This window comes from Colletotrichum costaricense (genome assembly GCF_030867565.1).
Source record: "Colletotrichum costaricense strain IMI 309622 chromosome Unknown Scaffold_20.1, whole genome shotgun sequence".
Lineage (NCBI taxonomy): Eukaryota > Fungi > Ascomycota > Sordariomycetes > Glomerellales > Glomerellaceae > Colletotrichum > Colletotrichum costaricense.
In genome coordinates, this window is record NW_026848249.1 from 324,181 (window position 1) to 338,714 (window position 14,534).

A 14,534-nucleotide genomic window follows, 5' to 3' on the forward strand; every position below is an offset into this window, starting at 1 on the left:
TTCTGGCGGCTATCTTGTGTTCTCGTCTTTGGCTTTGCTACAGTGCGTTTCATGAATGTCATCATGTTTCTTGAAACCAACCTGCATGATTGAGTCCTGGTCTTCTCAACAGTAATTGCCTATTACTAGATTACGCTTTGTCTTTTGCCTGTGGCCTCTGTTACATGAAGTGTGTGCAGGTCAGTTTAGTCCCCACGATCCGCGCTCATCTAGTGGACGCCGATACACGTGAGATTGATTCAATCAGCTGAAGAAACGCGTGACTGTATGAATTGTGAACCTAGTGATAACTAGAGACATTGACGGACAAGCTAAGACAAGCTTCAAGGAAGTTAAAGCCAGGCTGGTTGGAGTAGCTGTCGATTCATGAGCGTGTGAGCTTTTACCTGCGCGATCTCTCGTGTTAGATCTGAAGACGATCTCTTCTTTAGCTGTGACGCAAATCGCTCCCCCAAGACGTTCTCAGGCAGATCGCCCAGACGATCGGCGATCTGCTCGAGAAGCAGAAAGAACTACGTTTTGACAAGATCCTTCAGGAGCCCCTGAGCTGGTTCATAGATTTAAACAGAGCACCACTATACCCTGCCAAGGTTGACACCATGCTGTCGCAGTTTGAAAGTGACAGGCTTCCAGGAATACCTTATCAAGAAGCATTTTCGGCAAGGCTTTAAAACTTACAGCCCTGTATATGAACGGAAGTTATTTTGTGGCTTACGGGGACGATAGTGATGAGATGCTGAAGACTTTTCCACAGATGTCTGACATTGAAGCTTCAATTTTGGTCGAAACGTTGTCAAATAGCTTGGAGTACGATCTGAAGAGGCGGATGGGTGCTGTAGAACTCACCAAATTTGCGCGGTCCAAAACTTCGGACCCCTCTCGAATGCGCAAACAGGTCCAGTCATCATGGCTTTAAGAGCAAGTTACGGACGCTATGGATCATAAAACCCTATGGTATCGTGAACACATACTGAATCGAATCTCTCAATGGATGCCTGAAAAGATTCGCAAGTCAGGAGCCACCGAATCACACTGTACTTGGAAAAGTGAGCATCATCATACACGCGAGCATAAAACCAATGTTGAGAATGTGAGACATCTGCTTCACAGGAGTTCGAAAATTCATAGGTCAAAGTTTTTTATCGTGCATGTGAGGTAGGCTCCTTGTGTGTCTGTGTTAAAGAACTGATGCCTAGGCTTACATCGGTGTTGAAACTATTGACTAGATGCTAGCGAAATTGCAAGTCTTACGTGCATGATACCGCCAATCGACATCGTGATTCATTTCTAGCTAAAAGCTGATGGGGGCTCAGGATTGAATATTCCTAGAGCTCTTTTTAGGAAGGCTGCGATGCCTCTTTTCCCACGAGTTTGAGCTATACCTTAACATAGTGAGACCTTCCGTCATCTACCTGTTCTATATAGGTCAACTGATGGCTTTCCTTTGCCAGCCCGAGCCTCAATCAATCATCGAGTTGTTTGTAAAACCCAGCTGAATTTGGGTCAAATAGATGAATGATCAAAAGTTTCGTTGATTCAGTTGAGATATCCGTAACTCTTATTTCTTGAGAAAGTATTTGTTCTTGGCAGCATGACGCCAGTCATAGCCTGCATCAAAGGGATCAAGCCGTCCTGCAAGGTGTAAGGACTTTCCGCGCCACTTGATTTCTCTCTTTGAAAGACAGCATGGGAGGCAATTTGGTAGACCTTGAAGAAAAGGCTATTTTGCTGTGTTCATGTCTCAACGCTGCCGGCCAACTACCATTGGGAGTGCCAACAAACCCCAATTAAGCGCTGGTTAACAATTGCAAGAAGTACGCTATGTTTTCTGTTGTTCTCAAGTAATCCCCTTGCCTGAGAACGGATAGCGGGAATGAGAGCACATCATTCACTTGAGTCTCTTTCCAGGCTGGCTATTACGTAGTACAACAAAGTGACAGACTTCGAGGCAGCATCAGGTAACTATCAAAAGAGTCATCTCAATGAGCACTCTGCATGGGCAGCATGCGGTTGTCAAGTCTCAATTTCGCGCCGCGGCTAAGATTGTGCTTCCATCAAGGCCCCATTCGGCTACTTCCGAAGACCACCGTGCCGGGAATTCGGTGCGCGCTGGGGACGCCTTGACCATGACAATTCACTCCACCAGCGGCTGTAGCGGCGGCAGTGTGTTTGGTTGTTCTCTGGCACCCTGGAAAGTGCGATGGCGAAGATGGCAGCTACTTTGCGAAGACAACACGATAGATACGAAGAGTTGTTTCCAAGTACGAGACAATGGCCCGAAATTCCCGCGAAGAGCTACTGTGGCTCGTTTGCGGCTAAGGTAGAGTCTTCTATCAATAGTTCTGCCCCAAGTGCAGGTGGGCTGGTATGACGCCAAGTCCTTGCTACTAGTCACACTTACTGATCCCGCTGCAGGCTGCAGCTGTCAGGAACTCCGCCGTCGGAACTTTTGAACCAGCTTGGCGGTGCCCACCGAAAAGACGACTGGACGAGCCTCCAAGTGGTCGGGTTGTGTCAAATTTGGATTGACAAGTGACAGACAGGCTCGAGGTCTGCCCACCGAGATGACAGGGCCCGTTGCCACCGATCGTCGCCTCGGAAAAGTACATACACGAGGAAAACGATGACTTTTGGCTGCCCGATGCCAACAAATCTAACAACCACGCCCAACCCGGCCTGCTGCGTGCGTGCGTATCTGGTAACCTAGACGAGAAAAAGAGGCACAGAAGGAGGAGAGTTCGAAGAGAACAGCCCGTTTTGTTTACTATACTAGATTCCTTAGGGTGGAAATCAGTGCTGCACGGGGGCGGCTCTTCCATGCAAGGTACCGCGAAACCGAGCTAAAAGGGGGTTTACTGAATTTAGTCTGCCAGCCACAACCCCAACAGTGTTGACCATGGGTGTGCCTCATCTCGCCTGGGTTTGTGTGATGGGGATGGACACAAATGGAGGTTTCCTGATTGGACCTGGGGACAAGAAAGCATTCGTGCTGAAAGCCTGAAGCCATTGACCGTTCCTGGTGAGTCTTTCTCTTGTTTTTTTTTTTTTTTTTTTTTTTTTTTTTTTTTTTTTTTTTTTTTTATTTTTTTTTTTTTTTTAAAAATTTTTTTTTTTTTTTTTTTTTTTTCTCTTCTCCTTTTTTTTTTTTTTCTTTCTTTTTTTTTTTTTTTTTTTTTTTTTTTTTTTTTTTTTTTTTTTTTTTTGAAGAGCTGAAAGTTTCATAAACAATCTGTCTCTGGCTATCACAACAAAAACCCGGAACTCTATTGGCGGTAATGGGCCATAGTCTCGGCAATGCCGGCCGACGGCCGACGGCCGACGGCCTTTGCTTTTTGCGAGTTGCAGTGGATGCCATTTGCTTCCTTCGCGTGCGCCCGAAGCAGGGAGTCGCCTACGTCACGGCTGGCAGAAAAGAAACCAACCCACCATGAATTGATGGTTTTAACAGCAATCTAAAATTCTCTGAAAGTCGGTTTTGCATACGAGATGGGGCGGTGGGGTGGCACTAATGAGTGGAGGAGGAGGGGTGGGAGCACCAAGCCTGACTCGTCCGGACTATCGACAGGGATCGTCTACAAATGGGTTGTTTATAAAGCTTGAGGGGGGAAGCTCAATTTCTCTTATGTTGTTCGGTCAACTTCTCAGATTCATCAATTTTGGACGTTCGTTCTTGTCACTCGCTCAGACACACTACTTATTCTAATACCGGAAAACTTCAACAAAACACCAAAAACAAACTATATCTAATTTCTCACTTAGAAACGACAACATGTTCTCCAAGACCGCCGTCGCTATCACTTCTTTCTTGGCCATTGCCGAGGCCGTCAAGGTCACCAAGCCCGCCAAGGGCGATGACTGGGACCTCTCCAAGACCAACGAGATCACCTGGGAGACCGTCTCCAGCGACCCCAAGAGCTTCGAGATCGTCATCGTCAACCAGTCCGGCTACCCCGAGGTCTCTGAGACCATCGCCACCGTCCAGGCCGCCGATGGCAAGTACGAGCTGAAGGGCGCTAAGGTTGCCGCCGGCGATGCCTATCGCATCAACCTCGTCTCCGTCGACCCCCAGAACTCTGGTATCCTGGCTCAGTCCAACGAGTTCAGCTTCACTGGCTCTGACGGTACGTGAAGACCACTCATTTCTTCACTATGATGGTTATAAGCAATCGCGCTGACTTTCCATGATTTAGACTCCTCTTCCGCCTCTGCTTCTGGCTCCGCTACTGCATCGGCCAGCGCCTCCGGCTCTGCTGCCACTGCCTCTGCCACCGGTTCGTCTTCCTCGGCCTCCGGCTCCGCGGCCACTGCCACCGTCACCCAGACCTCCGGCCTGACCACCGTGACCACAGTGACCACCGGCTCTGCCACTGCCTCGGCCTCCGGAACCGCTGCCTCTAACGCCTCCGGCTCAGGTACCGCTTCCGGCACCGCCACTGGCTCCGCTGCCTCTGGTACTTCCACCTCTGCTCCCAGCAGCGCCTCTGCCATCAAGTCCACCTTTGCCATCTTCGGCTCCGTTGCCGTCGCCGCCTACATGCTCTTCTAAGCAAGATTTAGATACAAGCACGAATCTTGTTTTTCCTTAGAGCTGTTTTGAGAAACCCGAATGATACCAACCGGCTACGAATAAGGGAGTAGCGACAAACCAGCGAAGTGCATTTGGATGGGCTGGAAATTGAGGATTATATCACGCAAAAATCGGATGGGTTATGTCTGGCGTTGCCTTCGCACAAGTTTGAATTACGTTTTTATAGAGTAATCTTGAAGCCTTGCTACTGGACTCCCTCCATTTACAAGCGGCTCGAATACGCAACCTGCATGTGTGAGTGTCCGTAAGTATCCCCTGACGATGGAGAACCTGGTATCTGTATGCATGATGGGATGGCCTTCCTGGGATTTAACCCCAAGTTTTCGCGCTGTTCCGGACGCGACCTGAGCGCGGAGATGAGCAGACCCATGCCGTTCATCCCGAGTGCCCAAAAAGTCAATGAAATAATCTCCACCATTGAATTGGGCTCGTAATTATGGATACAGAATGGGCGCACCTAATTCGAGACCGTTATGCGGCATAACCCTGCCGTTCCCCTGATCGGCCGCCTTAACGTGCAGGTTGGCGTCTGTGGGTTAACCCAATTGGGATTGACGGCTGGGATCATGCTAGGATGGGGCGGTCTTCCTTCGCTGCTCCGTTATCGCGAGCACTGGAGTAGCTAACCAACGACTAGTTCAAATCGCGTCAGATCACCTATGGAAAACATGATTGTAGATCACGATATCACGAGGAAAGAATACGGGTTGCTGACTCTCATCATTTCGAAACGAAGACCGCACACCGGCAAACCTGTCGATGAACCCCAAGACGGTCACTTTGCGGGCATTACCCGCGAGTTCCTTTTTATCGTGGATCCTGAAATTTCGCGACAATTTAACCTTCCACACTTTCCACGTGCTGAAGTAGCTTTGTTCGTTCCTCCACTATCTTGAAACTGTGAGACAGTCTGCTTCAGCCTAAGAAGGCGCTCACCAATAAGAATAGCGGTCTGGCTGGTCTTAGATGATGCCGCTTATTAGGAATGTTGCCCGTTGAATTGTGACGCGAGTAAGGGATCTATCTCGCTGTCCTTATTTTACCTATCATCATCGAGTGCTAAGGCACACCCAACAATGGGCTTTGTCTACCCTGCTCTTCCGTGAAGTTCAACCGCGATGATCTTTCTTCCCCTTATGATCATATCTCTAGCTTGCGATGGATGAGTGAATACGATTATAATTATTCCCTCGCTCAATCGCGTCTAATTCAGCGCTCCAATACTTGATGAGACGCTGAGTCTCCTAATCTCACACCTCGAAACTCAAGTTGCTGATTGAAAGCTATTGGCGGAGAATGATCAGTGGGGCCCACTGCTCAGGAGGGCTTCTCGTACCACAATCTTCACATTGCATAGCGAGGAGACTGCTCTTGGGGTTCGAACACGACATCGGGTTCCTACTGCGGTTTAAAAGTCTTCTTGGTAGTTCCTGAAGATTTTGCAGCAAGTTCAGATGTGCTGATTTAGACTGGCTATTGAGGTAACAGACACCCTAAAGCATTCTGGGGAAGATCAACGCCATTCCAGATGGTGGGATGCACAAACCATTCTACACTAAGCATCTCCACTCATAGAGGAGGCTGTACTAGTACTTTTTCTTCTTCGACTGAACAACCTCATGGGTCCGCTGGGTTGTGTTCGCTTCAAGGTTGGCGGTAAGTAGCCCTCTTTTAGAGACTGAGGGCTGATGTGTGACTGAGGGAAGATGCCAAACTTCCCTTTGCTGTTCGTTCCAGACCAGCACCAATGATCCTGGTAAAGCCCTGAAGATGCTTAGGTTAGCACTAGCACCGAGCCTGACCAGTCACTCAGGGCAGGGGGAAAACACTTACACCCAACGTTTCTGATCACCTCTCCCTTCCCAAACGTCAGCCAGCCTGCTCTCGAGTTATCGGAAGGGTCCCATCTCCATCTCGTGGTGATCGATACTGCGCTGGTAGCTTGGAACGAAATCTCATTCTGTTTTGGACGCTCTATCTCAACGCATTTGGCTGGAAAGGGTCCTTGAATGCCGTCGTGCCATCCGGTGCACCACTTGCCGCCCCATTGCTCCGGAAACTCAACACCGACAATCTTTGCGCCAACGAAGAATGTGAGCACATTTGAGCTACCGTCAGGGCCCAGGAGGTTCTCGCCTCTCCGCTGAACGTGGCTCTTCAAAGCTGTGGCGACGGGAAACTGGGTGAGGATATCATTATCGGGGAATGAACTTGGAGCTGGAGGCGATGGGAAATGGACATCATAATCCTCGATTTGATGATGGGCCTTGCCGACTTGACCATACAAGACAGTAACGCCAGGAACTTCAGGGAGAGGCTGTGGATGGCGAGAGAGGTGTTGGAGGAGCTGATCTGCGCTCTGGAAGACGGTTGCATCCCCCTCGTGAACAGTGCGTCCGATGTGGGTGCAGAACAGACACGCGTATCGGATTTCCGCTGTTGTTTTCACCGCGATGTGAGATTTGACCAGCAAGCGCACACGGTAGAGTATACCATACTTCAGAAAGTTTGCTCGGGCTTGGGGTTGTCAGAAACATCAAAGCAAATCAATGGAAACTCGGGTTGGCTTACAGTCACCCTCTTTATCTAGAGTTAATGATCTGTTCAAATGATGATACTCGCAATCCATGCACCGGCCGATTGGAAGTGGTTCGCCCTGCTTTTGTTTTAGTCGTAGTGTTCCCAACCTGGATTCCGTGCGTCGAAAATGTTTTGGGGGTTTGAGGGTTGACTTACCCACGTCATGGTCTGCTTGATGCCGTGCCAATATCCTCCACGGCGAAATGTTTGTGCGCCGTCACAGAATCCCTTGAGTTGATGAAAAGAGCTCTTTGGCCCTATCAAACATCCTTCTTCCTTTTCCATTGTTGAGATGGATCTCAAGTGTTGCGTACTAGTCTCTGAGGCTGCTTGCTCATCAGCCAGCATCAGTCCATCTGTAAAGAGTCCGGAAGATGGGAAATCGACGGAAAGGGCTGGATCAGATTTTGTTCCTGCGCTAGGTGACATCCTCACATCGATGATTGGAAGCTCAGGTGAAGTTACGTTGGAAGAGTAAGTTGGGACATCGGAGTATATCGACGTTCTGTTTGTAGTTGAAGGACTTGTTGGATCAAATACCGAGCTTTGCGGCGTCACGGTGTCGAAGCCTCTTCGATGGATCCGGGATACGAATGTACCATCGCTAAATGCATCATCATTCACGGCAGAATTCTCGGGGATGCTTCCACGGAAAGGTCGCCTGGCTTTTGGAACAGAGGTCTGCTCTTCAACCCAATCTGATGTCCGTGGTTGTAAGGGTTCCGGTGAAGTGACAATCCTCAGCTGGCCCATCCCATCGCTGAGAACACCTGGGGGCAACGGTCGTCTTTCCCGTTTACTGGAGGAATTAGTTCCCGAAAATCCACGAGATGATGGAGGATCTGAATCTGTTGACTCGGCTATGGAGTGAGTCCGCCTCACCGTCGCACTATCAGACGAGCCATGTGAGTCTCTCGTGCGACTACGGCTCACTGGCAGTTTGGGTTGCCGCGGTACGGCAGGAAATGAAGGGATATTGGCGGTTCCGTGGCTTCCACCTCGCAAAGGCGGTCCCGGCCGAATTTGCGGGCTGGCGCTGAGTGACTGAGCCAGCTGGGGTGGTAATGGTGGTAGAGGCGGCAATGGCGGAAACTTGTGCACCGGCGTGGTCGGAGTTTTGACGTCGATTTTCACCCTCTGAATAGCGTCCAGTACTACTAGAGCAAAGCTTCGTGTCGCCGTCTGAATATCGATAAACTTGGTCGAGTCGAAAGTGTCCAACTCTATGTAATCCTCAAAGTCGTAAAGCAGTTCTTCAAGTGTCCTTCGTTTCTCCGCCAGATCATCTTTCTCGAAGATCAGTCAATCGACCACCATCCAGGCATGCCACGGCTCAACATACCATTTTCGGCGATGGTCTCTTTGAAGACATCTCCATGCTTTTCGAATTGGCTATTCCACAAAGGTCGTAATCTCTTCAATGCCCGTTGGCCTTCTTTTGCGATGGTGCTGGCTGACTTGGCCATCTCCCGGGATGTTTCCGGATCCTCATCCTGTGCATCGTGTGCATTCTTTGCAGATTCCTCCCCCCTTTCTACTACTTCGCGGAAAGGAGCAAGAATGAGCTCCTCAACGTCGACAGCCATGACTCGGAAATGACTGTTGTATGAGTTGAGACAATGTAGGGAAGTAAGATGCCCAAGAGCCGCTCCACGTCCGTGAGTTCGGCAAGGTTCGGATCGCCCATGACACAACGTGGCGATGGGGTTCGAATTAAAGGGTCTTTCCAAACGGGCCCGTTACCACATAGCTGGTACACTGAGTACACTGCGAGACACCCATTGCGCGGGAGATTACTGCCTGCAGCCTGAGAAGGCGGCGGCGTGTTGGAGAGAGGGTGCAATTCGAGGACTGTCCTCAGCCACTCGATGGAGCACGTGGGGAGCTCGCTAAGGGGCTGAAGACAGGATTCTTCATGCACACCTGGACACCAGTACGGCGCTATTGGTTCGGTCGCCTAAAGAAGTGCATCTTGCCGAATCGCCGGGCACTACACCGAGAAAGGCACCTGGCAAGGCTTGATTACATTTTCAAGTTGGCAGATTGAGCTTGTGTGCATGTGAATTTTTGATGTTGGAGCTGTCTACGCTAGGAAGAATTGGTGAGTACGTCGAGGAGCAATACTCGTATCGCGTATCTTAGCCTAAGGTGTATTCGATATTCCAAATGTTCGCCCTCGAAGCTTAAGTGACACAAAACTTTTCTCCACGTTCATCTCCCTGCTTTGCCTGACACAGCAAACCTCTTCTGCTTGGTACTCCTCATTACCCCATCTGGCAATGTGCTCAAGAAGGTTAAATAGCATTGGCCATTCACAGCTGGACCCCATACCCGCTTCGAGAGCACGCCATCCCGTGCCGTTCGGCCTTTGGGAGGGGCTTTTCCTTGCCAATATCAACGACCACCGCCCGACTCCGGGGTCGAACCGATGCCGGGCGGCCACGGAGCGGGGTCGGTCTCTTCTTTTCGGAGGTGCTGTTGCGAGACTCAGGTAATTGCCAGTTTCGGCTATCCCCGGGAGCCGGTAAAGCTCAGCTATGCCGGCAAGTTCAAGACTCGGCCCCGCCAGAGAATCTTGGCAACTCTATTCAATCTCTGTAAAAGAGAACAGCGTCACAATTACCCCGAGGACTAACAAATCCAACAAAGCGTACTGTCTATTGGACTGTCATGCGGTAGACCACTCAAAGCTCTTTCAGGGACAGAAACTCTACCACCGAGCTCACTACGTCAATTCCATCGCTCAGTGCTTCCGAGATGCACCGTATCCCTGTGTCTTGAATGGAAGCGTACTGAGACGATGATGCAGACGCTGTGCCATCGTTCCCTCTCCAGACTCCAGAGTCCAGCCAAGTACCAACAAGTGTCAAGAGGCTTGCTCGGGGGATTCTCCGGACTTACCATGGCAATACGGGACAGCCCACTTAAACCGGCTACCTATTGGTTGACATTGCAACAGTCTTCTTTCCATCACGCTTTCGGATAGCCGACGATACGAATTCCGTGCCGAGGCGCCGCAACCTGACGCATTGTTTGCAGCGTCAACCAATGCGGTGGAGCAGGTTCCAGTTCGGTTACAGTACGGGTCCGGCGTCGGAGCACTCGTCCAGGTCGGCCATCCGACAAGTTGATTGAAATGTGCGTGAGCCTGGTTCACCTGTAAATCCAAAATTCTCAATTCAAAGTAACCAGGCTGATTTCGATGGTATCATGGCGGAACAGTCAATTCATCAAAGAAAACTGGAAACATTACTGCCTTAGAAGGTGAATCGTATGTTTAACTGCGAGTACTGTGGTTTTCGGACACTTACCGTCATGCCGGTATACCTGACTCAACACCTGCGGATACGGAGGATCCTAGACGCCTTAGAAGTGCTCTCAAATACCAGCATCGCCCATCCGAGAGGTGCAATAGTCCCGATGTCCGGAGCCAGGCTTCGGGTGTTGCCGAGTCGGCCCCATCTAGTGGAGGGTTAGTCACGGATATCGGCCGCCATATCAGTGGCCCATTTCCGTACGCCGCGGAAACAAGTTTTGTTCCTTGTCTTTGTCAAAATTTCCTGTACCATTCAATTAGACGAACTCTGGATAGTAATTTGCCTCTGGAAACAAATGGCCCACAATGGCAATCGACAACAGCATTCGCGAACAAGGAGACTCTTCCCAGAGAACCTCCTCAGATAGGCGCGATGACGACATTGAGGAGTATGCCGACATCATCCCTGCGAGGTCCAAAACTGCCAAAGGAGGTTCGTCTTGGCCCAGCCAGTGGAGCTATCAACTCTAGTAACTCACCCTATTGTCGTAGATGATTCATCGCAACCAAGCTTGGCAAAGCTTCCATCAGGAGTCCTCAATTACCAAGACGATCCAGTGGCTCGTAATCAATCTAATGTGGAAGTGCCCTACGAGATATACAACCGGTTTTCAAAGCACCGCAAGCACATCACTGTTGCCGTCATTTCCTGGTGTGGTTTGTTGTCACCAATCTCTAGTACGGCGGTTCTGTCAGCACTCCCTGAAGTTGCAGCCGAGTACAAGACTAGCGGAGATATCATCAGTCTTAGCAATGCGTTGTATCTTGTCTTTATGGCCATTAGCCCCTGCTTTTGGGGGCCATTGAGCCAAGTGTACGGCCGAAAATGGGCAAGTAGTTTCTCTACAGACACCACTTCTCATTCCGCGACGAGTTCATTGTCAACTAGCCGTCGCCTGTTCATCAAGGTAGAGGATGTATGGCTGACAAATTGATCTAGACGTGTATGGTGACAGCTTCATTGTTTTTGGGGTGCTCGATCGGCACAGCACTCAGCCCCAACGTCCCGGCTTTCTTCGTGTTTCGCATCCTGACCGCTTTTGCCGGAACATCGTTCCTCGTCACCGGTCCTGCAGTGATTGGCGATTTGTATCATCCTACAGAACGCGCGACTGCGATGGGTTGGTTCTTATCCGGCACACTCATTGGACCGACGATTGGCCCAGTCCTCGGAGGTATTATTGTGACCTACACATCTTGGCGCGCCATCTTCTGGCTTCAAACCGCGCTCGCAGGTGTCGGCGTTGGAGGTGCCATATTGTTCATGCCAGAGACGCTGCAAGAACTGAAAAAGGCAGGCCTCGAAGGGCTTGCATTCAGTAAAAAGGTCAGGGTGTTATGGGGCATGACGAACCCGGTCAGAGTTGTTCGACTATTCAAGTTTCCGAACCTCATCCTGGTGGCAATCGCCAGTGGCTCGCTCGTATGGAACATGTACGGCATGCTGACCCCGATCCGATACGTTCTCAACCCTCGTTTCTCTTTGACGTCGCCGGCACAATCGGGCCTATTCTACTTGGCTCCGGGCTGCGGCTATCTTGCCGGTACCCTCGTAGGTGGCCGCTATGCCGATTATACAGTTCGGCGCTGGATAGCCGAGCGACACGGACGACGCATTTCCGAAGACCGGCTGCGCTCTTGTCTTCCCTTCTTGGGGGCCGTTCTGCCGGGATGTATGCTCATTTACGGATGGACAGTCCAGCAGCGCGTTGGTGGCATTGCTGTACCTGTCGTTTTCATGTTCCTCGGAGGTGTATCACAGCTGTTCTGTTTCCCCAGTCTGAACACATACTGCTTGGATGTGATACAGGGACGCAGCGCGGAGGTGATTGCGGGCAACTTTATGGTAAGATACCTCTTTGGTGCCGCTGGCTCGGCTGTTGTACTTCCAGCAATCAAGGTAATTGGAGTTGGATGGTTCAGCACCATTTCTGCCGGCTTCTTGGTGGTCGGAGCTCTCAGTGTTTGGGCTGTCGCACTCTGGGGTAGAAGTTGGCGCCATCGTATTGATGAGAAGGCGAGACCATCTATACCATGACCTTCAAGGAAGTAAAATATCCTACTCTTCTTTCACTCGATCTTTCACTCGAGACAAGTAGGATGGGTACGAGAAGGAGACCTTATTCAATTAATGACGGATGTGACTAAAGTTCACGAACGGCGGGATATCCGCATCTTGTGTTTCAAAGTGGGAAGACATCTATTAATGCAATGCAAAGATCATACGATAGGCACTTCGACACGTCGGCGTGGGGAAGGCTACGGCGAGGAGTGCTGATCGGATCATTGAATAGAAGTGAGATTGAATTGTGAAAGACCTCCACGACTTTCGCAGATGACACGAGACATCGAAACATGGGCTCCATAGCCGGAAACCTTTATTCTTACTCCACTACCCTTGGTGCTAATTGGATGACTGGGAATCTGTATTCCGTTCGGGTTGTTAGTCGCTACCCGACGCGGCCCCCGATAAGCGTTCGACCGATTTTCGGCCGAATCCCACGATTCCAAAACTTGAGACGAGCTACCATTTCAATATTTCGGTCTATAATTACGCCTGGATGGGGTCTATCAAGCCCATTATGTCTCCGAGTAGTACAGTCTCGGTAGACTCACATGGTGTTTATTTAACCATACCTGCCGCATATCCATCGGCGTAACCGTCTACCTAAACCAGTAACATTCAAGATCTTTGCCACGTACCTGAGCGAAGGAGAAAATTCGGAAGATATGATGGCGAACAAAATCAAAGTCGCCATAGCCGGCGCTACCGGGAACACAGGCTCTTCCATTGTGAATGCGCTGCTGAAGAGTCCCGAACTCTTCGTAAGTTGGATTTTGTCGGATCGGATCTCTGCACTTGGATTTGGGCGCATCTAACTCACTTGGCGACAGGAAGTTACAGCTCTAGCGAGACCCTCCTCGATAAAGAAGCCCGAGCTCGTTGAGTTTGCAAAGCAAGGCGTCCACGTTAAGGCGATTGAACTAGATGGGCCAACAGAGGCAATTTCCGGAGTTCTCACTAACATGGACGTCGTCATCTCGTGCTTGACCTTGTTCACATTTCAGGAGGAGATGAATCTTATCGAAGCATCGAGCAAGGTTAACGTTGGTCGATACATTCCAAGCTTTTGGGGCCCGATCTGCGCACCCCGAGGCGTGATGATGCTCAGGGATAAGGTGAGACTCCAATGAAATGGCGTGCCTCATGTGAAGTGTTTTCACAATCGATGTTGAGACTATTGCTAATTCGAGCATCGGCATGGCAGAAACAGGAGTTCGTTGACCGTATCTGGGACCTCCATCTGCCTTATACCATCATCGACGTTGGATGGTGGTATCAGCTGACATTGCCTGCCCTACCTTCAGGCAGATTTCGCCCAATGGTAGAAGAATACTGCACCACGCGTGTGATCGGGGACGGCAATACCCCTTGGGCACTTACCAACAATCGTGACATTGGAAATTTTGTCAGCCGAATCATCGCCGATCCGAGGACCTTGAACAAGATGGTTTTTGCATATGGAGAGGTCAAGACACAGAATGAAGCCTTCGACATTCTTGAGAAGGTGTCGGGAGAAACTGTGACACGAGAATTCGTACGCTCACTGAACCCTCGTCATTTTCTGGAAAATAAGGCACTGACAGATGGCTTAGATGACTAAGGAAGAGCTGGAAGGCATTATCTCCCAGGGTCGCACAGGTCAGGACATTATGACAATCAACCCCGAGATTGGTATGGGAGAGTATCGGAATCTGCTTGGTATTCGAGGCGAGAATACTCCTGAGTATGCACGCTATCTTGGATATCTTGATGCGAGGGAATTATATCCAGATGTGAAGTTCACAAGCTTTGAAAACTATGTCAGAGGTATCTTGCAAACAGTTTGAAAGCCTGGAAAATTTCTAAGCCAACGGCGACTGGGCGTGTGGCTCTGAAACGAGAGCTTCCAGTCTGGGGCGAACTGTCGAATTTAGACTTTCTACGACACATCGGCTCTAGTTAAGAAAATAGACTGCGTAAAAACTTGAGATTGATATTTCATTGCG

At 50.0% G+C, this 14,534-nt stretch overlaps 4 protein-coding genes across 4 annotated transcripts; 2 read left to right on the forward strand and 2 right to left on the reverse strand.

The window, feature by feature from the left end:
- Positions 1–3,769: 3,769 nt before the first annotated feature.
- CCOS01_14265 (developmentally Regulated MAPK Interacting protein) lies at positions 3,770–4,546 on the forward strand (the record flags this gene model as incomplete). Its single annotated transcript, XM_060462409.1, has 2 exons — positions 3,770–4,121; positions 4,191–4,546. The coding sequence occupies 2 exons, from the start codon at positions 3,770–3,772 to the stop codon at positions 4,544–4,546; spliced, it is 708 nt and encodes a 235-aa protein (XP_060306894.1).
- Positions 4,547–4,790: 244 nt separating this feature from the next.
- CCOS01_14266 (uncharacterized protein) lies at positions 4,791–5,006 on the reverse strand (the record flags this gene model as incomplete). Its single annotated transcript, XM_060462410.1, has 1 exon — positions 4,791–5,006. The coding sequence occupies one exon, from the start codon at positions 5,004–5,006 to the stop codon at positions 4,791–4,793; it is 216 nt and encodes a 71-aa protein (XP_060306895.1).
- A 1,137-nt stretch (positions 5,007–6,143) lies between these two features.
- CCOS01_14267 (uncharacterized protein) lies at positions 6,144–8,754 on the reverse strand (the record flags this gene model as incomplete). Its single annotated transcript, XM_060462411.1, has 5 exons — positions 6,144–6,352; positions 6,422–7,105; positions 7,160–7,244; positions 7,325–8,454; positions 8,511–8,754. 5 exons carry the CDS (start codon positions 8,752–8,754, stop codon positions 6,144–6,146), a joined length of 2,352 nt encoding a protein of 783 aa, XP_060306896.1.
- A 2,036-nt stretch (positions 8,755–10,790) lies between these two features.
- Positions 10,791–14,375, forward strand: CCOS01_14268 (uncharacterized protein; the record flags this gene model as incomplete). Its single annotated transcript, XM_060462412.1, has 7 exons — positions 10,791–10,917; positions 10,977–11,392; positions 11,425–12,330; positions 13,173–13,310; positions 13,380–13,664; positions 13,754–14,083; positions 14,142–14,375. The coding sequence occupies 7 exons, from the start codon at positions 10,791–10,793 to the stop codon at positions 14,373–14,375; spliced, it is 2,436 nt and encodes an 811-aa protein (XP_060306897.1).
- Positions 14,376–14,534: the final 159 nt, after the last annotated feature.